The sequence below is a fragment of the Carcharodon carcharias genome, chromosome 7 (assembly GCF_017639515.1).
Source record: "Carcharodon carcharias isolate sCarCar2 chromosome 7, sCarCar2.pri, whole genome shotgun sequence".
Classification (NCBI taxonomy): Eukaryota; Metazoa; Chordata; class Chondrichthyes; order Lamniformes; family Lamnidae; genus Carcharodon; species Carcharodon carcharias.
The window spans coordinates 38,125,635-38,149,518 of NC_054473.1; the positions used below are offsets into that span (position 1 = coordinate 38,125,635).

General features: G+C 43.3%; 1 protein-coding gene across 1 annotated transcript in view; it reads left to right on the forward strand.

Moving 5' to 3' along the window:
* cacna2d3a (calcium channel, voltage-dependent, alpha 2/delta subunit 3a) overlaps nucleotides 1-23,884 on the forward strand; it is a 1,018,794-nt gene that overhangs the window by 920,786 nt on the left and 74,124 nt on the right. The window contains exons 34-35 of the mRNA XM_041191614.1: nucleotides 2,921-2,976; nucleotides 23,571-23,682. Of these exons, the coding sequence (XP_041047548.1) occupies nucleotides 2,921-2,976; nucleotides 23,571-23,682 (168 nt within the window). The remainder of the gene's footprint in view (nucleotides 1-2,920; nucleotides 2,977-23,570; nucleotides 23,683-23,884) is intronic.

Consider the following 23,884-nt stretch of genomic DNA (forward strand, 5'->3'; position numbering starts at 1 on the left):
GCCCCATCCCTCTCTCGTGTAGCCACTTCAAAACCTTGCTTATGACTATGACAATGAAGTGCAGATCTGTGCACACCTCCAGAAGACACTGGGCATTCTGCTGGACCAGGTTCCCCATGGCATCCATCATCCTCCCCATGGAGGCCTCGGTGCACGCACACAGCAGTCCCACTTCATCAGTGTCACTTTGTTTAGGGCCTCCAATACCTCTGCCTGATGTTCCCCTGCCTCCCACTGTATCCCCAGCATCTTGTCTAGGACCACTCATCTTGTTATGATGTGGTAGAGAGTGTGCCAGGTGGACCAAATCCATGAGGGAAACTTGATTGTGCTATCACAATGGTTTTGCAGTTTGTATTTATTACGAGATATGCGCACTGAATTCAGAAGTAATAAGTTCACAAAGACCTTTAGAGATTTTAAAAATTAAACTGAAATATTTATTAACAAATAAAAGATTTCAAGCACATATAAAAGACTCCAATTTCTACTATAGTAATTCCTAAAATTCCTACTTAACCTGAAACCCAGTTACACTCTCTTTAAGGCAACAGTCCACAATAGATTTTAGATTTAAAACAATCTCAGCAAGTAAACACAATACCTTGGGCAGTGGAATTCTAAATGGCTTTTTCCCAAACTTCTGTTTCAGCAGACAGCAGACTTATGCACAAATGCTGGAGGCTTCATTAAGACTTAAAGTGTATTTCACACACACCTGTTAGATCTTACATGGCCTTCTGACACATAACCTTTCATTTTCCTTCATATATGTTTCTCTTTTTTAATGTTCTATTGCTCCATATGTCTTTGAAACTGTATCTTCCTCATAATATAAAAATTTCCATGTTGCTACTATTTATTGTCAGTAACCTTTGGGAAAAATAAACACATTCCTTAGCCTTGCTTATCTAGCTAGTTGTAAACAGACAATTATCCCTTCATTTATCTAAAAATGCAAATTCCCTTCATACCTTACATGCTAAACCAACATCAATGTTTACTCATTAGCATGTCAAGCATCTAGCTTCTTTTGATGATTTAAGGCCTGTAATCTGCTTGACTACAAAATGTAATTAAATGACACACAGACCCAACTATATTTACCCCCATAAATCTACCTCACAATAAACCAGAAAATATTATGGAAAAAAATGTTAGTTTCATGACATCGTCATCTGACTCTGACTTATCAGAAGCCACATGTCCAACAATCCTCCAAGTGCCGGTGATCTTGGCTACTGCTGCCTCCTCCTATTGTTGACACATGTCAATGAGGTGACCACCAGAGTGTGAGACCCTGCCTGAATCAGATCTAGTATCCACCAAGTTGTGTGTCTCTGGGCTGGTGGCGAGTGCAGGAGACTACGGTGATGGATCGACAGGTGCAATGTCTTTATCATCCTCATCCTCCTCAGTCCTCTGTGTGCTGGAGCTGGTGTGTGACTTGGTTTCGGGGCCAGGCTTCACTCTTTTCTTGCTGGCACCTGTAATCGAAAGAGGAAAGAGCGATTGACTCCATGGGCTGCCTCCAGTATGGCACCGAACATGACCCTTAGGTTTCTATGTCAAGATGGTAAGCATGATTCCTTACTGAATGGAGGATGGACGCGCAATTTCCCACTGGGCTCTGTGATGGACAACATTCTCGCTTCCCGCCTCCACCATGGGACTTAGGCCTGGAGTGGTAAATCCCAGGCATGCTTATCCCATCTTTGTGCATGGTCAGGAATTGCTCCTGCTTCTCTGAATAGACCTCCACTAAGCAGCTGCCTCATTTCCTTGAATGTGCTGCTGATTTAGAGTATTTCCCATCCAACGCCTCCAATATCTCAGTCAGCCCTGCAATGAGCTGTCAAGTGGCTCATTAACTGCCTCAAGTAATGACCTGCTGGATTGGTTACTGCCACCCCCAAAATCGCTGGGAGGTGGGCTCTCGTTAGGAAACTGGCATCCACTTGGTGCCATCATATTCCCGGCACACCGCTTCCATATCTACCTCTGCTTCGGGATGAAAATTCAGCCCAGGTTGTCTAGGCACCCTGTTTAAAAATTGCAGTTTAAAAACAATAAATTTTGACAGAAATGGGATTTTCAAGTCAGTTATAATGATGCATGTTTTCGATTACCACTCAATTTTTCCTTACAAGTATTGAACACCGCATTTTGCACTGTTGATCAGTATTTTAGGACATTGGTTGAAAATTAGTGACATTAATTGTTTTGTGCCAACATATACATACTTGCTTCACTTACCACAACTCAAAAAATTGCATTGTGTTTATTCTTGTCAGGTTCCAGCACACAGCAAGTATTGTTCTTAAGATTAAAATATAAGGAGGCCATTGATTTACAGTGGACACGGAACATTTGTTTCAGTAATAATTTGTTCAGCTTTGAATTTACCTTTGGCAGCATTGTTCGTGCAAAGACACCCGAGTTTATCCCAGTGATGAACATTTTAAGAAGCTTTTAGTGTACTGCATTTTCCTCCTAGCATTATAGCTACATCTTTCTTGTACCACCTCACAGATCCAAAAGTAAATATGCCATTGTTAATAGCAGACCATCTCTAATGATTTAGCAAATTTAGTGTCATTAGGTTGGCAATTCATAACAAAAAGGGTTATTCTCAACAGATATTGGCACACTTATTTGAACAGAATAACACATTTCAGAATTAAGCTAACTGGACTAAACAGTTTATATAATTTTCAAACTAAAATACATATTTTGAAGAGAGCAGGAAAAACTATAAGTGTTTAAACATGTTTCAACATGTCCAATTGCTGCACTGCAGTATTTAACAAGAAAACTGGCAAATTGTTCTCCAATAGTTTTGGCAATCCAATACTAGATGAAGAACTTAATGACGTAACTTATAAATATCCTAACAAAGCTCCTTTTTCATTTTTACTAGATTTCTGGTGGAATTCAATCTTTGCATTTGGTGGAATTCAGACTTCACTGTGAAAGGTAAGTATGGTAACTTTTTTTGTTAGAACAACAAGCAGAATTATTAACTTGGCTTCAAGGATAGCCTTTTAATGAAACAATATTGGCGTGACTTTTCAATTCTATGATTTGAATCTGAGCCCAGTGCAGACTGATGGAAATTTCAACTCATTTCCTAGTGAATGTGTTTGCAGCACAGAATTAACTATACTTTACATTTAATATCAGAAAAGAAATCAGTGTTGATGGGGAAGTCTGTGATATTGGCTAGTAGATATGACTACATTGAGTTGTTGCTTAAGTAGGCTATTGAACAGCTTCCAAGCTTGGACACCAGATCACACATATTAGTGAGGAGTACTTTGCAGGGTTGACTGAGCTGACATGAGCCTGGATCATTGTTAAATCCATCAGATTTTCTGTAACTTCAGTTTTTCGACCATTGTTTACAACAGGGTGGCTTGCTGGGCCACTTAAGAAAGCATAAAGATTCAGCCACATTGTGTGAGACTGGAGACACAAAACCCGACCACGTAGACTTGAAAAATTGTGTCTTTCCACGATTTCCTTTAGAACAATGCAGATTGAAGGATAATATAATAAGAGGTGTTTAAAGTTATGAATGGATATATAGAAACAGACCACTTCCAATTGTTGGGGGGGGTGGGGTGGGGCAGTGTAAGGAACAAGTAGGCATAGATAAGAGATTAAGTGTAAGAGATTTAGAACAGAGGACAGGAGAAACAGAGCATTGTGGTGAGGATGTGGAATTCACTCCCTGGGTTTGTGGGTGAGCCAGAAATTATACCAACATTTAAGATTAGATTGGGTAGGTGATTGAAGGAAACAGGGTAACGAAATGTGATTAGAACTATTTACACACATGGAAGGTAAACACCAGCACAAACTGGGTGGGACAAATGGGCTCTTTTTGTATTGTAACTCTTGTGTATATCCATGTAGAAGTAGCAGACCTCCTTTTATGATAAATGTTAATGTGTTTTTACAAAAATCTGGAAGATTCTGGTGCTTTAGCTCCCATTTGTTTTACTCGTTCTCAAGGTTTAGGCATCACTGTCATGGCTAGCATTTATTGCCTATCCCCAGGTGTCCTGGGAAGGTCGAGGTGGGACTTCTTCTTGAACTGTTGTAAATTCTTGTTATTCTTTCTGCTAATTTGATGCAACTTCAGAAAGTAGTTAAACATCATGCACACTGGCATGGACCTGGACTCAAAGATTGGTCAGACTAGGTAATTATAGCAAGTTTCCTTCCCTGTAGGACATTAGTAAATGAGTTGAGTTCTCATGACAATTCAACTACTTCCCAGTTTTTCATTCCCAGTTTTGTCTTTTGGCTGATTTCAAATTCTCAAGCTGCCACAGTGACAACTGTACTCACATTCTCCCGATCATTGGTCCTGGCCCCTAGATTACTAATCCAGCTACAGAACCATTACACTACCATTACCCTGAGTTACTGAGTTTTATTGAATTTGTTTTCACAACTTGTCATGGTAGGATTTAAACTCATGGCTGCTGAGCTGCTAGTCTAGAACTATGTCAACCAGATTACTGTATCTGCAAAAGGAAACTACATGCTGGGCTAAAAAGCAATAAATGTGCATTAAAATTAGTTTACAAATAAAGGAGGTTGAGATGTTTACAGCACAAGGAAGAAAGCAAAGTTAAATTAGTAAAGATGAAAAAGAATTAAACAGGAAGACAATGCATAAATATTTGAAGTCTTTACTTCCATTTAAGATTGTTCTTTCAGAATCTACTTTTATAGCACAGTATTCAATTTTACAGCAAAACATTTTATAGTTGAGTTGAATTGATTTATTAAAGTAATGGTGATGTTTATTTCAATGCTACAAAATGTGAGCTGAGGTTAAAATAATGATCATCCCAGAGACTTGAATATCTTTGGACAAGCAAGCAGCTTAAGAGTTCATTTCTGTGGGTACCATGAGGTGCAGGTGGACATTTTAATTATCCCATATACTCATTTTAATCTAGTCTTCAGCTTATTATAGTGGTGTTTGCTGCCTTATTACTTGCCTTCTTAGTGTGAATTTAGCTTAAATTGTTTGTCTTTCTGCAGCTCTAAATCCAATGTTGTTCTCTCATTGGTTACAAACCTGCTGAAACTTTTAACTTCATTACTCAGTGGTTCTTTTAGAAATGTAAATATTCCCTTTGAAAATCAGTTCTGCATATCATAATGCCACACAGATGATAGGCTTGAAAGGAAATGTTTACAAGTTTGAACTACAATTGAGTCGCACAACTAATTTTGAATAGTTTAGTTCTGAAACGATGTTGCATTTGGCACTGGAACAGTTTACAAGACAGTCAGAAAATGGGATCAGAAATTGTAATTATTTCATTCATATCATTGCATAACTTAAGATAATATTTCATCAGAGCTATTAACAGCAACAGTGCTATAGAGAACAGCAAAAGAACAACTTGATGCCACTGAATAAAACCGCAGCTCATTTCTGCTGTTCAGCAGTATGCTTGAATGTTGAATGTATGTAAAGTGATTAAATGTACATTCTTGCAGCATTCCGACTGCTGAACCTATAACAGACAGGACTTTTAAAATAAGTGTGTATTAGAAAAAAATTAACACTTTGGAATTAGGAAGAGCACAACTACATCACAGGTGGCTTTATTGCCAGTTCAGAAAATAACTCTGCTTTAGTAACATGCAAACCTATTCTTACTGATTACAGTGGAACCTTTCTGTCATACTGGAGGATTATTTGCTCTTGTGGATAATCACAATCGGCAAATAGATGTGATTTTAGTTTATCAAGGACAATGTAGATTTATCCATGAACAGATGTTTTCCATCGATTCTGCCAATCTACATTTAAGCAATTTTTCCTTTAAATGACAAAGATGATATTGGTCTATATTAGTGAACAAAACGTTGCACATTCATTTGCTATTTTAGCGAAGGTGACAACCCACTTGAATAAATAGGCTAACCCTTTTGTAAAAATGGTGGGCAAAACAATGTCATGCAAAGGCAATAAGCACACATCTGCTAATATCATCAAGTAATTTGAAAGTTAACATCCCCTTTTATAAGTAGCAAATATTTTATAACCCCAGCTATGTCGTAAAGTAAAACTGTTGACAGGCACAAGATAAAACTTTCCGCTTGGTGGGCGGGTGCGCGCCTGACCTAGCCGAGTGTAAAATGACGCACGATGATATCAGGCTAGCGTCCTGACACCAACACGCACTCGCACAATATTTCAGTTGGTGGGTGAGCGCCGGAGTCAGCAGTGCGCCCGCCAACAATTAAAAGGCCTATTGAGGCCATTAAAAAGTTAATTACAATAAATTTTTCACTGCCTGTCCGATCTTACAGGGGTTGGCGGGCAGGCGAAAATGCCAAGCGGCCCTGGCACCTTTTTGGAAACCTCATCCCCCGGCGGGATGAGTTTTCCAAAAGCAAATAAAAATGAAACAAAAACTTTAATTTTTCATTAATAACATGTGACAGAGTCATGAGGGGACATGTTTCAGTACATTTTTATTTTTAAAATTATTTTTAATTTTTAAAAAATATATCTTCATCTGCCTGAGGCAGCTCTCTGCCTTAGGGAGATTATGTGACGCGCACTTGCATGCATGCATCACCCTCGCCTGCTCGCCCTCCTCTCCTCACCCACATAGGCTGCGCTGAGTGCTGCCGCTCGCCTTAATTGGCCCGCCAGCGTGAAATTGCCTTCCTGATTGCGGGCGGCGATTGGCTTCCCGACCGCCCCCACTGAGCTTGCATACCAAGGGCAAAATCCTGCCCACGGTGCCAGAGTTTGAGGCAGGCCCAACTGAGCTTGTGGAGAACTGTTTCCTTACGAATTTTACTCTCTCAGCATTCCCAGTTATCTTGAAGTTGAAAAGCTGATATGTAAAGTTTGTGGATAGGAGCTCTGAACAAGAATTAGATATAATTGCATGAAGTAAGAGCTTCTTTTCTTTGTGCATGTGCACTGAAAGAGTGAAGGAGAAATACCCTCTGCAACAATAGCCATGACTCCACTGGATGCTGATAGATTCATAAAACACAAAAGGGTTTTGGGTTGGTCCACTCTGTGGAGCCTGGAAAGTTCTTTTTTTTTAGCTCATTTGCTGAAGCACCCGTCAAAATTGTAATCGTGGTCTTTGGAACTCCAAATTACATATTACAATGACCTAAAGCCTGAAACAGGTGGAGAACGCTCCAGCCGCCTGATGGGAAAGCCCATACAAAGATAGTGGCAGCCAGACGGTTGGCATAAACAAGGCAGTATGTCATTTCCAGGTCGTTACCACCTAATTTACCCCGATGGTCCAAGGTAAAATTCCCTGCCACGTCTCAGTTGCAAACTTTGGTTCACTACTACTGCCCAAGGCAGGAGGTCATGGATTCAAGTCCCATTGCAGGAGATAAGCATATAATCTGGACTAACACTGGTGCTGTAGCTGGGGACCGCTGAACTAACATCTTTCAGATAATATGTTACATAGAAGCTTCATCTTCTTACCCAGGTGGATATAAAAGGTCCAGTGGCACTATTTGAAGATGAACAGGAGAGTTCACTTGTTGTAGTGGCCAAATTTACCCTTCAGTCAACACTACAGAAATAGTCAATCTTTCATTTACCTCTTCAGCAGGAATTTTCAGTCAGCGCACAGGGGCAGGCCTGACATGCCCACGTGTAAAATAACGCACGATGACGTCGGGCGTGCGTCCTGACATCATCACGCTGAGTTGTGATGTTTCGTTCGGTGGGCACGCACCGGAGTTGCCCACCGATATGTAAATGACCTATTAAGGCCGTTAAGGAACTAATTAAGGTTATTGTAAACACTGCCTGTCCAACCTTAAGGTTGGCAGGCAGACGAAAAGGCCAAGCAGCCTTCACATTTTTTAGGAAACCTCATCCACGAGCGGGCCTCAGAGAGATTGAAGCGCTCTTATGCACGCATGACCCCGACTCTCTCTCCTCCCCCCGCCCGCACAGGTAGCGCTGAGCACTACCGCTCACATGTTACTCTGGGCGGGCCTTAATTGGCCTTCCCCGTAAGATGGCGGCGCGGAGCTGATCGCAGACGGTGATTGGCTCCACAACCGTCTCCGTCTGCTCCCTCCGAGCCTGCCCTCTGCCTGAATAATTCAGGCCCTTGTTATTTGTTGGAGCTTGCTGCATGCAAATTGGCTGTCACGTTTCCCTACAACATAGCTGTGATTCCACTTTAAAAAATGTCAGTGAAGGGCTTTGGAACATTCTGTAGTCATAAAAGGTGTTATATAAATACAAGTTCTTTTCTTTCCCCTTCATGTTACTGACACTGCTGTAATATATTTTTAAAGGTAATTCAATCTGCACAGTGAATGTGATATAAATTTGTGAACTCCATGTTCCCAGAGGGGATCTGAGCTTGCAAGGAGTTTGGGTCAGAGAATTGGTTTTTCAATGTTCTACGCCTACTCCTGCCTGCACTCTCTGCACTAGAAGTCTGGGGGCATTGAACTTAGCTGAAAGTTTCCGATTTTACTTCCAACCACTAGATAGCTGCAACATTATATTTTTTTTATCATGCAACAGCTGGGGATGAGCTTACACCGGCAGCCCTACTGATTGTTCTTTCACCAAAGTTACTGTGAATGATCTGGTGAATCTCTGAAGAAATTAATTGCCTCAAACTTAGCCTAACATCTTCCAAACTTTTGTTTTCATCCTCTATGTACTATTTTAGTAATTTTTCATCATCTCACACTCATACATGGCTAAAAAGCAGGAGTCAGACTTCAAGGTCTGCCAGGATTGTAATGTTTCCATGATCACAATCAGAGAGATCACTGAGTAGTGAAATGCTAAGCACGAGTTGGTGAACTGTCATATATTTGGGCCAGGCTTAACCTTCACCAAAAACACAACATTCCAGGATTGCAAATGAGACCAACTCAGATATGTGCTTCCTCAAGATAAATAAAGGTCTTCAACAGAAGTTTCCCAAATAATAAATGCTATGCAACTTAGAGGCACTTATCTCACTGCATGGCACCCCCAGATGCAGGTCTGACTGCTGTCTTAACAATCTGTCAACTTTAGGATATAACATTTCAGTGTCACAAAACTAGTGCCAAGTATCAAGGGCCAACTAATCTGATGGTAAGCCCCTTGCCACAGAAAAGAATGGCTTAATTGCAGGCCCTTTTCAACTCAGCCAATCTGCTTTTTGAATCCCATAAATTAGCCCCTTTCAAAAGAAAGAATAATTTTGCAATTCTGCAGTAACTTTGAATATGAAATGTGCTATACTGTTGTCAACACTCCCTGCAGATCACTGAAAGATAACATTACAATATTAATGAAATGTATGTAATTAAATCCTGTATCTCTTAAATTATATAATTAAGTCTAAATAATTACTAATTTTCTTCATAAAGAAGATTGTGATTTCTAATTTTATCAGAAAATACCTCTTTGCCATCCATGTATCTCTAGCTAAAGAAGGACATTCCATTACCTTAACAAAAACAGAATTACCTGGAAAAACTCAGCAGGTCTGGCAGCATCGGCGGAGAAGAAAAGAGTTGACGTTTCGAGTCCTCATGACCCTTCGACAGAACTTGTGTTCAAGTCCAAGAAAGAGTTGAAATATAAGCTGGTTTAAGGTGTGTGTGTGGGGGGCGGAGAGATAGAGAGACAAAGAGGTGGGGGGGGGGGGCGGTGTGGTTGTAGGGACAAACAAGCAGTGATAGAAGCAGATCATCAAAAGATGTCAACGACAATAGTACAATAGAACACATAGGTGTTAAAATTAAAGTTGGTGATATTATCTAAACGAATGTGCTAATTAAGAATGGATGGTAGGGCACTCAAGGTATAGCTCTAGTGGGGTTTTTTTTTTATATAATGGAAATAGGTGGGAAAAGGAAAATCTTTATAATTTATTGGAAAAAAAAAGGGAAGGGGGAAACAGAAAGGGGGTGGGGATGGGGGAGGGAGCTTACGACCTAAAGTTGTTGAATTCAATATTCAGTCCGGAAGGCTGTAAAGTCCCTAGTCGGAAGATGAGGTGTTGTTCCTCCAGTTTGCGTTGGGCTTCACTGGAACAATGCAGCAAGCCAAGGACAGACATGTGGGCAAGAGAGCAGGGTGGAGTGTTGAAATGGCAAGCGACAGGGAGGTTTGGGTCATTCTTGCGGACAGACCGCAGGTGTTCTGCAAAGCGGTCGCCCAGTTTACGTTTGATCTCTCCAATGTAGAGGAGACCACATTGGGAGCAACGAATGCAGTAGACTAAGTTGGGGGAAATGCAAGTGAAATGCTGCTTCACTTGAAAGGAGTGTTTGGGTCCTTGGACGGTGAGGAGAGAGGAAGTGAGGGGACAGGTGTTGCATCTTTTGCGTGGGCATGGGGTGGTGCCATAGGAGGGGGTTGAGGAGTAGGGGGTGATGGAGGAGTGGACCAGGGTGTCCCGGAGGGAGCGATCCCTACGGAATGCCGATAAGGGGGGTGAAGGGAAGATGTGTTTGGTGGTGGCATCATGCTGGAGTTGGCGGAAATGGCGGAGGATGATCCTTTGAATGCGGAGGCTGGTGGGGTGATAAGTGAGGACAAGGGGGACCCTATCATGTTTCTGGGAGGGAGGAGAAGGCGTGAGGGCGGATGCGCGGGAGATGGGTCGGACACGGTTGAGGGCCCTGTCAACGACCGTGGGTGGAAAACCTCGGTTAAGGAAGAAGGAGGACATGTCAGAGGAACTGTTTTTGAATGTAGCATCATCGGAACAGATGCGATGGAGGCGAAGGAACTGAGAGAATGGGATGGAGTCCTTACAGGAAGCGGGGTGTGAGGAGCTGTAGTCGAGATAGCTGTGGGAGTCGGTGGGTTTGTAATGGATATTGGTGGACAGTCTATCACCAGAGATTGAGACAGAGAGGTCAAGGAAGGGAAGGGAAGTGTCAGAGATGGACCACGTGAAAATGATGGAGGGGTGGAGATTGGAAGCAAAATTAATAAATTTTTCCAAGTCCTGACGAGAGCATGAAGCGGCACCGAAGTAATCATCGATGTACCGGAGAAAGAGTTGTGGAAGGGGGCCGGAGTAGGACTGCAACAAGGAATGTTCCACATACCCCATAAAGAGACAGGCATAGCTGGGGCCCATGCGGGTACCCATAGCCACACCTTTTATTTGGAGGAAGTGAGAGGAGTTGAAGGAGAAATTGTTCAGTGTGAGAACAAGTTCAGCCAGACGGAGGAGAGTAGTGGTGGATGGGGATTGTTCGGGCCTCTGTTCAAGGAGGAAGCTAAGGGCCCTCAGACCATCCTGGTGGGGGATGGAGGTGTAGAGGGATTGGACGTCCATGGTGAAGAGGAAGCGGTTGGGGCCAGGGAACTGGAAATTGTTGATGTGACGTAAGGTGTCAGAGGAATCACGGATGTAGGTGGGAAGGGACTGGACAAGGGGAGAGAGAAGGGAGTCAAGATAATGAGAAATGAGTTCTGTGGGGCAGGAACAAGCTGAGACGATCGGTCTACCGGGGCAGTTCTGTTTGTGGATTTTGGGTAGGAGATAGAAGCGGGCCGTCCGAGGTTGGGAGACTATCAGGTTGGAAGCTGTGGGAGGGAGATCCCCAGAGGAGATGAGGTCAGTGACAGTCCTGGAAACAATGGCTTGATGTTCAGTGGTGGGGTCATGGTCCAGGGAGAGGTAGGAGGAAGTGTCTGCGAGTTGACGCTCAGCCTCCGCGAGGTAGAGGTCAGTGCGCCAGACAACAACAGCACCACCCTTGTCAGCGGGTTTGATGACAATGTCAGGGTTGGACCTGAGAGAATGGAGTGCAGTAAGTTCAGAGAGAGACAGGTTAGAATGGGTGAGAGGAGCAGAGAAATTGAGACGACTAATGTCGCGCCGACAGTTCTCAATGAAAAGATCAAGAGAAGGTAAGAATCCAGAGGGAGGGGTCCAGGTGGAGGGAGAATATTGGAGATGGGTAAAAGGATCCGTTGAACTGGGAGAGGACTCCTGCCCAAAGAAGTGAGCCCGGAGACGAAGACAGCGGAAGAAGAGTTCAGCATCATGCCGAGCCCGAAATTCATTGAGCTGAGGGCGTAAGGGTATGAAACTAAGTCCTTTGCTGAGCACTGAACGTTCAGCATCGGAGAGGGGAAGGTCAGGGGGTATAGTGAATACACGGCTGGGGTTGGGATTGGAAGAAAGGGTGGGGACGGAGGAACAGGCAGGGGTGGAGGGTCTTAGATGGGTGTTGGTGTCGATGAGTTGTTGCAGCTTGCGTTCCTTAGCACTTGAGAGAAAGAGAAAAAGTTTCTTGTTGAGGCGTCGGATGAGCCGAAGGATAAAATGAAACTGGGGGCACGCGCAGCTTTGAAAAAGGGTACGGCGGTGCTGCTGGAGGGAGAGGTCGAGTGTGTTCATATGGCGGCGCATGGCACTGAGTGTGGATTTCAGAATGTGACGGGAACAGCAGTCCGAGAAACGTTTTATGTCCCGGAGATACCTGTAATCCTGGGTGGGTTCGAAACATGAGGGGTGGAATTTCAGTTGAAATCCACGTGGGGTAAGTCGGAGATGGAGACAGTCACTGAGAAAGGAGATATGGCTGTGAAAGCGGGTTTTAGTAAACACCTTGTCAAACACTAGGAGGGAAATGGAAAGCAAGGAAGGTGAGCAAGACAACAGAGAGATACGGAAATCTTGTCGCAGAGAGGAACAGAACTTCTTCAAGGAGGTAGGCATTTCTTGAAGAGCAGTGGCAGTCAATTAAACACAGAGATAAAAACAAAAAAACTGCGGATGCTGGAAATCCAAAACTTACTGCTTGTTTGTCCCTACAACCACACCCCCCCCCCCCACTCCACCTCTTTGTCTCTCTATCTCTCCGCCCCCCACACACACACCTTAAACCAGCTTATATTTCAACTCTTTCTTGGACTCGAACGCAAGTTCTGTCGAAGGGTCATGAGGACTCGAAACGTCAACTCTTCTTCTCCTCCGATGCTGCCAGACCTGCTGAGTTTTTCCAGGTAATTCTGTTTTTGTTTTGGATTTCCAGCATCCGCAGTTTTTTTGTTTTTAATTTTAACACCTATGTGTTCTATTGTACTATTGTTGTTGACATCTTTTGATGATCTGCTTCTATCACTGCTTGTTTGTCCCTACAACCACACACCCCCACCCCCCCCTCCACCTCTTTGTCTCTCTATCTCTCCGCCCCCCACACACACACCTTAAACCAGCTTATATTTCAACTCTTTCTTGGACTCGAACGCAAGTTCTGTCGAAGGGTCATGAGGACTCGAAACGTCAACTCTTTTCTTCTCCGCCGATGCTGCCAGACCTGCTGAGATTTTCCCAGGTAATTCTGTTTTTGTTTTGGATTTCCAGCATCCGCAGTTTTTTTGTTTTCATTCCATTACCTTGACAGGTTTAAAACTAAGGGCAGAATTTTCCCCAGTTGGAGGGGGAAGTTGATGGGCGGGTGCCTGCAGGTGCGCTTCTGATCAGCGCCCCCAATCGGAGGCGTTGCGCTATTTTACATGGGGGTGATGGGGGGGGGAATCCCAAAATCGAGAATGTGCTCTTTGGCGCATGTGCACGAAAGAGTGCACACATCCCCCTGAGGCTAAGTGCTGCCTCAGGGAGATCACCTCTACTTTAAAAAATATTAAAAATAGAAAAAAAAAATTCCCTTACCTGTCCCCTCGTGTGACAATGTCACGAGTTGGGACATGTTCATAATTTTCAAAAAATCTTTATTAAAATTTTTAATATCCTACATGAAACCTCATCCTGCTGCTGGATGAGGTTTCGTGTTTTTTCTAGTTGCCACTGGGTCTCCTGGCCGACCCGCCAACCTTAAGGTTGGACGGGCAGCTCCTTTAATTGTTTAAATGATCCTGTCAATGGCCTCAATTGGCCTTTGACAGGTCGGTGGGCCTGCAGCTGATTTTGCTGCGCCCCCACCTTCCTGAAGATTTAAATGGGGCGGGGTGACGTTGGGAGTCCCGCCCGATGTCATCCTGCGTCATTTTACGTGTCGGCAAGCAGGCCCCACCCCTTGCTCGCCGACGGTAAAATCCTGCCCTAAGGGTGGAATCACCCCAGATTTGCACTAAGTGCAGTAGTGGGTGGGAAATAAGTTGTTTTACCCGCCAGCCGCAATGGCGGGTTTTCACGCCATATCATCCCATTCCCACCTCATTAATTATGCAGCCACAGGAAACACGCCATCTCACTGGCGGGTGGCCTCCGATTTGCCCGCAACGTTGTTACCTCACTGCTTCCTCATGCAGGGCGCCTTATGTACAGCCACATGCACAGTTCTCAATGCTTGCAGCCCAGGACTGCTCCAGTGAAGACATGGCCCCAGAAGCCAAGAAGAGCGCAGCCCCCCCAATTCAGTGACTCATCCCTAGGACACCTTCTGGACACCATGGAGGCTCTCCATGATGTCCTCTACCCCCACTTTGGCCGCAGGAGGTCCATCAGTCTCACCACTCCAGCTTGGGAGGCAGTGGCAGAGGTGGTCAGTGCCATTGCTGCAACAAGAGGTTGGCCATCCCCATCCAGTGCAGAAAGAGGATTAATGATCTCATTCGTGCCACCAGGGTAAGGCAACCATCTCATCATCCTAACCTCATACACTCACAAGGCCATCACACATTCATTGGCATCTCACTCACTTCCAGCTCAAGGGACATCACCACTCACTCTCTCGCACACCCTCAAATCTCCATCTGGCCTCATCTCCTCCAGAGACTGCCTCCTCAGCCTGCACCATCTTGAGGCCACTTGCATATCAACATGTGCCCCCACACACACACTGTGATACCCCCTTCCCCAGTAATAGCCCTCTCTCCGCAGCCTCTTCTCTTGCCTGAGGCCACTTCTCCCCCTTCCCCAAGCAAGCCCTAGCCCTGCAGCCATTGAAGCCACCCCCACCTTGCGGCTGGTCTGGTAGGTGAGCCCCCCTAAAAGTGATGTGGTGCCGCAGGCAAAGCCTGGCGTGGGTAACTGTGAGTGCTGCCCGAAGTAGGGTAGGCAAACAAACCTCAAAGTCCTGAAGTGCAGCTCACCAGGCGTACGTCGCTTACGTACAGCTGTGAAACATGTCAGCGTGCTCAGATGATCCATCGTGGGGAGGATGATTCTGGCGAGTAGGCTTTGTAATTAGATGCGAATGTATTAAAATGATGTTCCCGATGTGCGGTGACAGGAAACGCAGCTTGCCATTGACGGGCAGAGCGTATGATTGCAAGTGGTTTCACCACAGCATGAAACTGATTTTTGGCCTTCTCTGCATATTGTTCCCCCCCGCAAAACCCTCACACCCCACCCCCCCACCCCCCCCCCCACCACCACCACCACCACCACCACAACCACCACCACCACCACCACTGCCACGATGCCAACAGGGCTGGAAAATCCTGGACTAAATGTTATGTGATTCAGAGATCCCAATCCTATAAATACTTCACGGACGGTTGATTGCTCATTATTAAAGTAAAGCTTGTTATAAATTGAATTGTACTGATTCACTTGACAAAACACATCGGTTTGATCATTTCTAAGAATTAGTATGATTTGGTGGCTAGATTATCATTAAACAAAAATTGTTCAATTTCTTCTATCATCCTGGTGAAATCAGATATCAGACTGTAAGGAATTAAGAGAGTGTGAATCATCTTGAGGTAATTAAGGCTGCCAACCCTCCATATTTCTTTGTGAATGGAAGATTTTATTCCTTTAAACAATGTTTATGGTTCTAAAGAAACAATTAGGTGCATAGGAATCACCATTAAATGAATTATAATTCAGACCTGTTCTAATCACATAGACTGTGTAGATTATCAACATACCAGTCCATCCAGGAGGACATTGATCATACTGATAATGAAATAATATAATTTATGGATATCACGATCAGCAATATAACCCTATCACAGAATCACAGTGCAGAAGAGGCCTTTCGGCCCACCAAGTCTGCACAAACATGTGAGAAACACCTGACCTACCTACCTAATCCCATCTACCAGCGCTTGGCCCATAGCCTTGAATGTTATGACGTGCCAAGTGCTCATCCAGGTACTTTATAAAGGATGTGAGGCAACCCGCCTCCACCACCCTCCCAGGCAGGGTATTCTAGACCGTCACCACTCTCTGGGTAAAGAAGATTTTCCTCACATCTCCCCTAAACCTCCTGCCCCTCACCTTGAACTTACGCCCCCTTGTGACTGACCCTTCAACTAAGGGGAACAGCTGCTCCCTATACACCCTGTCCATGCCCCTCATAATCTTGTACACCTCGATCAGGTCGGCCCTCAGTCTTCTCTGCTCCAACGAAAACAACCCAAGTCTATCCGACCTCTCTTCATAACTTAAATGTTTCATCCCAGGCAACATCCTATGAATCTCCTCTGCACCCCTCCAGTGCAATCACATCCTTCCTATAATGTGGTGACCAGAAATGTACACAGTTATCCAGCTGTGGCCTCACCAAGATTCTATACAACTCCAAAATGACCTACCTACTTTTGTAATCTATGCCTTGATTGATAAAGGCAAGTGTCCCATATGACTTATTCACCACCCCACTAACATGCCCCTCCGCCTTCAGAGATCTATGGACACACACGCCAAGACCATAAGACCATAAGACATAGAAGCAGAAATTAGGCCATTTGGCCCATCGTGTCTGCTCCGCCATTCAATCATGGCTGATAAGTTTCTCAACCCCATTCTCCTGCCTTCTCCCCATAACCTTTGATCCCCTTACCAATCAAGAACCTATCTATCTCTGTCTTAAATATACTCAATGACCTGGCCTCCACAGCCTTCTGTGGCAATGAGTTCCATGGATTCACCACTCTCTGGCTAAAGGAGTTTCTCCTCATCTCTGTTCTAAAAGGTCTTCCCTTTACTCTGAGGCTGTGCCCTTGGGTCCTAGTCTCTCCTACCAATGGAAACATCTTCCCCACGTCCACTCTATCCAAGCCTTTCAGTATTCTGTAAGTTTCAATTAGATCCCCCCTCATCCTTCTAAACTCCATCGAGTATAGACCCAGAGTCCTCAAACGTTCCTCATTTGTTAAGCCTTTCACTCCTGGGATCATTCTCGTGAACCTCCTCTGGACCCTCTCCAGGGCCAGCACATCCTTCCTGAGATATGGGGCCCAAAATTGCTCACAATATTCTAAATGTGGTTTGACCAGAGCCTTATAAAGCCTCAGCAGCACATCCCTGCTTTTATATTCTAGTCCTCTCGAAATAAATGCCAACATTGCATTTGCCTTCCTAACTACCGACTCAACCTACAAGTTAACCTTAAGAGAATCCTGGACTAGGACTCCCAAGTCCCTTTGCACTCCAAATTTCTGAATTCTCTCCCCATTTAGAAAATAGCCTATGCCTCTATTCTTCCTACCAAAGTGCATGACCTCACACTTCCCCACGTTGTATTTCATCTGCCACTTCTTTGCCCATTCTCCTAACCTGTCCAAATCCTTCTGCAGCCTCCCCGCCTCCTCAATACTACCTGTCCCTCCACCTATCTTTGTATCATCTGCAAACTTAGCCAAGATGCCCTCAGTTCCTTCAGTAAAGATCATTAATGTGTATAATGAAAAGTTGTGGTCCCAACACTGACCCCTGTGGAACTCCACTAGTCACCGGCCACCATCCTGAGAAGGACCCCCTTATCCCCACTCTCTGCCTCCTGCCAGACAGCCAATCTTCTATCCATGCTAGTACCTTGCCTCTAACACCATGGGCTCTTATCTTACTGAGCAGCCTCCTGTGCGGCACCTTGTCAAAGGCCTTCTGGAAATCCAAGTAGATAACATCCATTGGCTCTCCTTTATCTAACCTCAAAGAATTCTAACAGATTTGTCAGGCATGACCTCCCCTTGATGAAACCATGCTGACTTTGCCCGATTTTATCATGCACTTCCAAGTATTCTGAAATCTCAACCTTAATAATGGACTCTAAAATCTTACCAATGACCGGGGTCAGGCTAATCGACCTGTAAATTCCCGTCTTTTGCCTCACTCCCTTCTTAAACAGGGGGGTTACATTAGCGATTTTCCAGTCCTCTGGGACCCTCCCTGACTCCAGTGATTCCTGAAAGATCACCACTAACGCCTCCACTATCTCTTCAGCTATCTCCTTCAGAACTCTGGGGTGTAATCCATCTGGTCCAGGTGATTTATCCACCTTCAGACCTTTCAGTTTTCCTAGCACCTTCTCCTTGGTAATTGCCACCATACTCACCTCTGCCCCCCGACTCTCTTGAACTTTGGGGATGTCACTCATGTCTTCCACTGTGAAGACTGACGCAAAGTACCTATTCAGTTCCTCTGCCATTTCTTTGTTCCCCACTACTACTTCTCCAGCATCATTTTCCAGTGGCCCAATGTCCATTTTTGCCTCTCTCTTACCCTTTATATATCTAAAAAAAATTCTTGCAATCTTCTTTTATATTACTGGCTAGTTTACCTACATATTTAATCTTCTCCCTCCTTATTTCTTTTTTAGTTGTCCTCTGTTGGTCTTTGTCCCATTGTTCCTCAGAACTTCCTAATGCCATGCCGTTCATTGAATACTTCCTTGTCAAATTACTCCTTCCAAAGTGTATCACCTCACACTTTTCAGGGTTAAATTCCATCTGCTACTTATCTGCCCATTTGACCATCCCGTCTATATCTAGCCCAAGACACTCAGCCTCACTGTTAACCACCCGGCCAATCTTTGTGTCATCCGCAAACTTACTAATCCTACCCCCCACATAGTCATCTATGTCGTTTATATAAATGACAGATAATAGGGGACCGAGCACAGATCCCTGTGATACGCCACTGGACATGGGCTTCAAGTCACTAAAGCAGCCTTCTGTCATCACCCTCTGTCTCCTAAAACTAAGCCAATTTTGAATCCACCTTATCAAATTCCCCTGTATCCCATGTTCATTTGCCTTCTTTATAAGTCTCTCATGTGGGACCTTGTCAAAGGCTTTGCTGAAATCCATATAAACTACATCAACTGCACTACCCTTATCTACATACCTGGTCACCTCCTCAAATTTGTTAGGCATGACCTCCCTCTGACAAAGCCATGCTGACTACCCCTGATCAAACCTTGCCTCTCCAAGTGGAGATAAATACTCTCCTTCATAAATTTCTCCAATAGTTTCCCTACCACTGACGTGAGACTCACTGGCCTGTAGTTCTCTGGCTTATCTCTACAACCCTTCTTAAATAGTGGAACCACATTAGCTGTTCTCCAGTCCTCTGGCACCTCCCCCGTGACCAGACAGGAATTAAAAATTTTGTTCAGAGCCCCTGCGATCTCCTCCCTCGCCTCCCTCAGCAGTCTGGGACACAAATCATCCGAAGCTGGGGATTTGTCCACTTTTAAGCCTGCCAACACCTCCAATACATTGTCACTCCCTATATCAATTTGCTTAAGAACCTCGCATTCTCCCTCCCCGAGTTTGATACCTTCATCCTCATTCTATTGGGTGAAGACGGATGTGAAGTATTCATTCAACACTCTAGCGATGTCCTCTGGCTCCACCATAGATTGCCCCTTGGGTCCCTTATGGGCCCTACTCTTTCCCTGGTTATCCTCTTCCCATTGATATACTTATAGAATATCTTGGGATTTTCCCTACTCTTAACAGCCAGAGATTTCTCATATCCTCTCTTTGCTCTCCTAACTGCTTTCTTAAGCTCCACCCTGCACTTTCTGTACTCCACTAATGCCTCTGCTGATTTGCTTCCCTTGTACCTGCTAAAAGCCTCTCTTTTCCTTCTCATTGTAACCTGAATATCTCTGGTCATCCATGGTTCTCTGAGCTTGTTACTCCTTCCTATCACCCTAGAGGGAACATGTTGAGCCTGCACCCTCCGCATTTCCTTTTTGAATATCCCCACCCCCCCCACTGTTCCTCTGTAGATTTCCCCACAAGTAACTGTTCCCAGTCTACCGTGGCCAGATCCTGCCTTATTTTACTAAAATCCACTCTCCCCAATCCAAAATATTTTTTTTTGCAACTTGTTGATTTCTTTGTCCATAACAAACTTAAACTGTACCATGTTGTGGACACTATCACTAAAATGCTCACCTATAATAGTTGCTAGATTGTTAGAGCTGATTGGATCTCCCATTAATTTATCATGATCATTTTTGGCAATAGTCAATTTTTGAGAATCTGTTTTCACTACACACTTATTGTTCTGATAATTAATTTTCCCATTGAGCAATATATTGAGGTCTCGTTTGCACATTTTAAATTTTTATGAAACTTCCAAAAAAATGATTGCTGAATTGAAACCACCCAACACTTTGAAAGATGAATGTTTTTTTTAACTTTTATTAGGGCTATATAAATGAAATGAACAGAAATAAGCATTGCTAAAGTTTTCTGAATATTTCACAACTGCCCCTATGTTGTCTGTCCAACATCCAGGTCCCAATGCATCAGGGTTTTATTCAGCTCAATATCAGGAAGACCAAAGCTATCGTCTTCAGCCCACACCACAAACTACACTTGATTGCTCCACACACCGCTCCTCGGCCACTTCAAGAATGAACCAGACCATTCCTATTCTTGATGTTGTGGCAAACTCTGAACTAAGCTTTAAACCTTTTAGGGCTGAGCATTTACAGTGTGACATGCTTCTGCCATAATCTTGGTCCTGGACTTACCCTAGAGTTTCCATCTGGCATTGTACAACAAGAGCCTCAACCTCTCCCCAAACAAAGTCATGTATGCAGGAGAAGGCAGCAGCAGGGTTCAGGACTCCTAGGACTTCAGTGGCAGAGAGACTGAGGCAGGCAATTCTGTGGAAATCGAAAGAAGTGGCATTGGTAATAAATATGAGGCTGAAAATCCCAGTGCATGCCAAGGTGGATGTGAATGCCACTTGGGGGTGTGAGGGGCAGTGTGGGGAATGGAGTGGTCATCACTTGGATTGCAGCTTGGACTCAAAAATATGAAGTTGAAGTACTTTTAAGTTTTAAAGTATAACCTCCTTAATAAAGAGGTAATTTTGGCTTTGTTTCTGGGGGTCTGGTATTCCATCCAGTCCTAACAGAGGATGGACCATTTTCTGGACTGTGGGGCCAGTCAAGCACCCGGGATGCACCCTAGCAGTGCAGGAACATACCTTTGCATGCAAATCAAGAGGCCTCATCCTGCTCCCAAGAACTTTGTCGGGGTCAGTGCTGAAAGTCCAAGTGAATGGATCTCAGCCCTTACAGCAACTGTAGATTTTAGGAACTGACATTAGGAGACACACGACAGTCTCCAGAGTACACATGAGGAAAGTTGACTGTGCAGCAATTCCAGGATGTTCATTTGGCACTGACGCTCATGGCAATTGTAGCTCTGGGACTGGGCTCATCACTTCCAGTAACCTGCAGGAGAGCAGAATGCAGAAGATAACCGACCCCCCCAAAGTCCATATCCATCTGATTCCCCACTCTCTCCGTTGTGGAATCTGGAGTCTACCTCTACCTCACTATCTATCCTATAGAAGCACAGCTCAATTTAGTGTGGATCACTTTGTCCTGTTTTCATTATTACATACAATCCACTCATTTTGTGTAGTGTAATTTCATGGAGAAAAGGACGTCACTATTTTCATCTTTTGGAGCACTCTGACATGTGCCATTTTGCTTATATATTTCAAAATCTTGTTATTTAAATGTAATTAAACCATTAAATAATGAAATTTCTTGATATGTGCCTTTACAGGTAAAATTTTCACCTTACCTGGTGGATTTGTTCAAATGGGGATATAAAGCATGTCAGTGCTCTTTTTGAAAGGTCCTATTAGCATTTCCCCATTTGCTATTTGTTGCTTCTGTGCTACTATGATACAACCTAAATAGGACTGAGAAATAGAATCTGTGTGGTAAGGAAATGCCAAAATATCAACAACTTTATCAAGTATTTTGTCAGATTACTGTTACGTATGTGCAGAAATTATTGCTTGTTCCACAGGAATGGCTCATGTTTTTGAACAGTATTGACATTGATGAAGGATAGTCAAACAGTTGGAAGAAAGGGAATGGTAATCAAGGGTGTGCATCACCAGACAGAACAAGAACTGTCAGTTATGGCAAGTTATTGCCAGTGGGATGCAAGCCGGTAGCCAGTGTGGATAATTTTGGCGGATTTGGAATAAGATGCTGAAGTCTTGTATCTTTAGTATCATCTATATGATTTGTAATTTTATAATGTAAACCTGTAATTTTTGAAGTTGGGATACAATGATGCATGTTGAAACTTTAAAACTGGTAGAACAATGTCAACATCAGAATATTACATCACCAAACCTGTTCAACAAACTAGATGTAACCCTTCTTAAAACAGAAGTCAACAAAGATGCATACTAAGTATTTAAAACTTAGAAATGGAGAAAATTGAAGAAACATTCTTTCACTTACCACCACAATTCTTCTGGGCCCAAGACACAAAAGGTAGTGCAAATTACACTTAAAAGCACAATTTAAATATGAAGCTGCCACAACTCCCAAGCAGCTGGTTAAAATACCAGTTTACGCCCTAAACACAAACTTTTGTACAGTCACTGCCAAGATTGTACTTTTGTGCAAAAAGTGATAAAATTGCTTCAATAATTTCTATTCTTGTTGGGTCATTGAACATTTGACAGACAAGTTAATTTGTACCAAGTTCTGTGGTGCAGAGAACTGATTTCACAAAATTATCCTACAGGCAGGATACAAAAGATGTAAATGTTTCAGTATGGTGCCTTGTGATAATGTCTGTGGTGAAATCACAAAGGCTTTCTGATTTTTAAACAAGTTACCTTAATTTAGCCTTTGAAATCTTTCGTAGTCTTTGCAGCTGAGAAGCAAATGGGCTGTGTTTACAATTATTTAACTTACTCAAGCATTGAAGCAGATGATTTACACAAGGGAAACTTATATGAAGCTTGTGATAAGTCAGAATATTTTTGATACCTCTTAATTAAGCGTTAAAGAAATAAAAGACAACCTCCATCATGTTTCCTCATTTAACATTTCAAGCATTATAATTTCTGGAAAAAATATTTGACATAGGTAATTTTTCTATGAAACAAATGACATAAAGATAATAACTATCAAGGTTATTTTTAAACCAAATCTGGTACCAAAACGAACCACCTGGCTTGGATTTCGGAGTGTGGAAATCTGATGCTGCAGATCTTCCATGTGGAACACATGAACATCATTAGCTGCAAAGACTACCTGCAATTGCGTGAAATTGCCACGTGGTGGCATAAGAAATGCATTATCTGAAAATAGACGTTAGTTCTCTATATTTTCAGCTTTATCTTTTTAACTCTTACTCTCATTGATACAGTTTGGCATGGAGAATGTTACTGCATTACATAATAAGTTGGTTTTGGCAAGCTGAAACCTCTCGTTATCTCATGGATCATTTTTATTCATTGGTGGAAATTACGGATTTAAGTCAGGTTATCAAACACATTGGGGTTTAACAGATATATTTTCATTTCACAAAATGAATCATGGCTGACACTGTGGTTGTTGCATATTTTTAGCACAGAGTCCTAAGCAAGTTCTTCAGCCATGTGACACTGAATATCCAGCCTTTGTGTCTGAACGAACAATAAAGGAAACTACAGGAGCAATCAACTGTGAAGGCTGCCATAAGTAAGGTTTTTCCCATTTCTTTATTCCTGTGTTTGCACATACACATAGGGGTCAAGTCATGTAATTCAGCATTAAACTCCCCTAATGATACTCTTACAAAGTAAAATAGATGTACTGAAATAAGAGAATAATCGTAAATAGCTGTTCCTGCATGAATATTTAAAATTTTTAACGTAAAACTCAAAACTGTCCAATGCTTAAC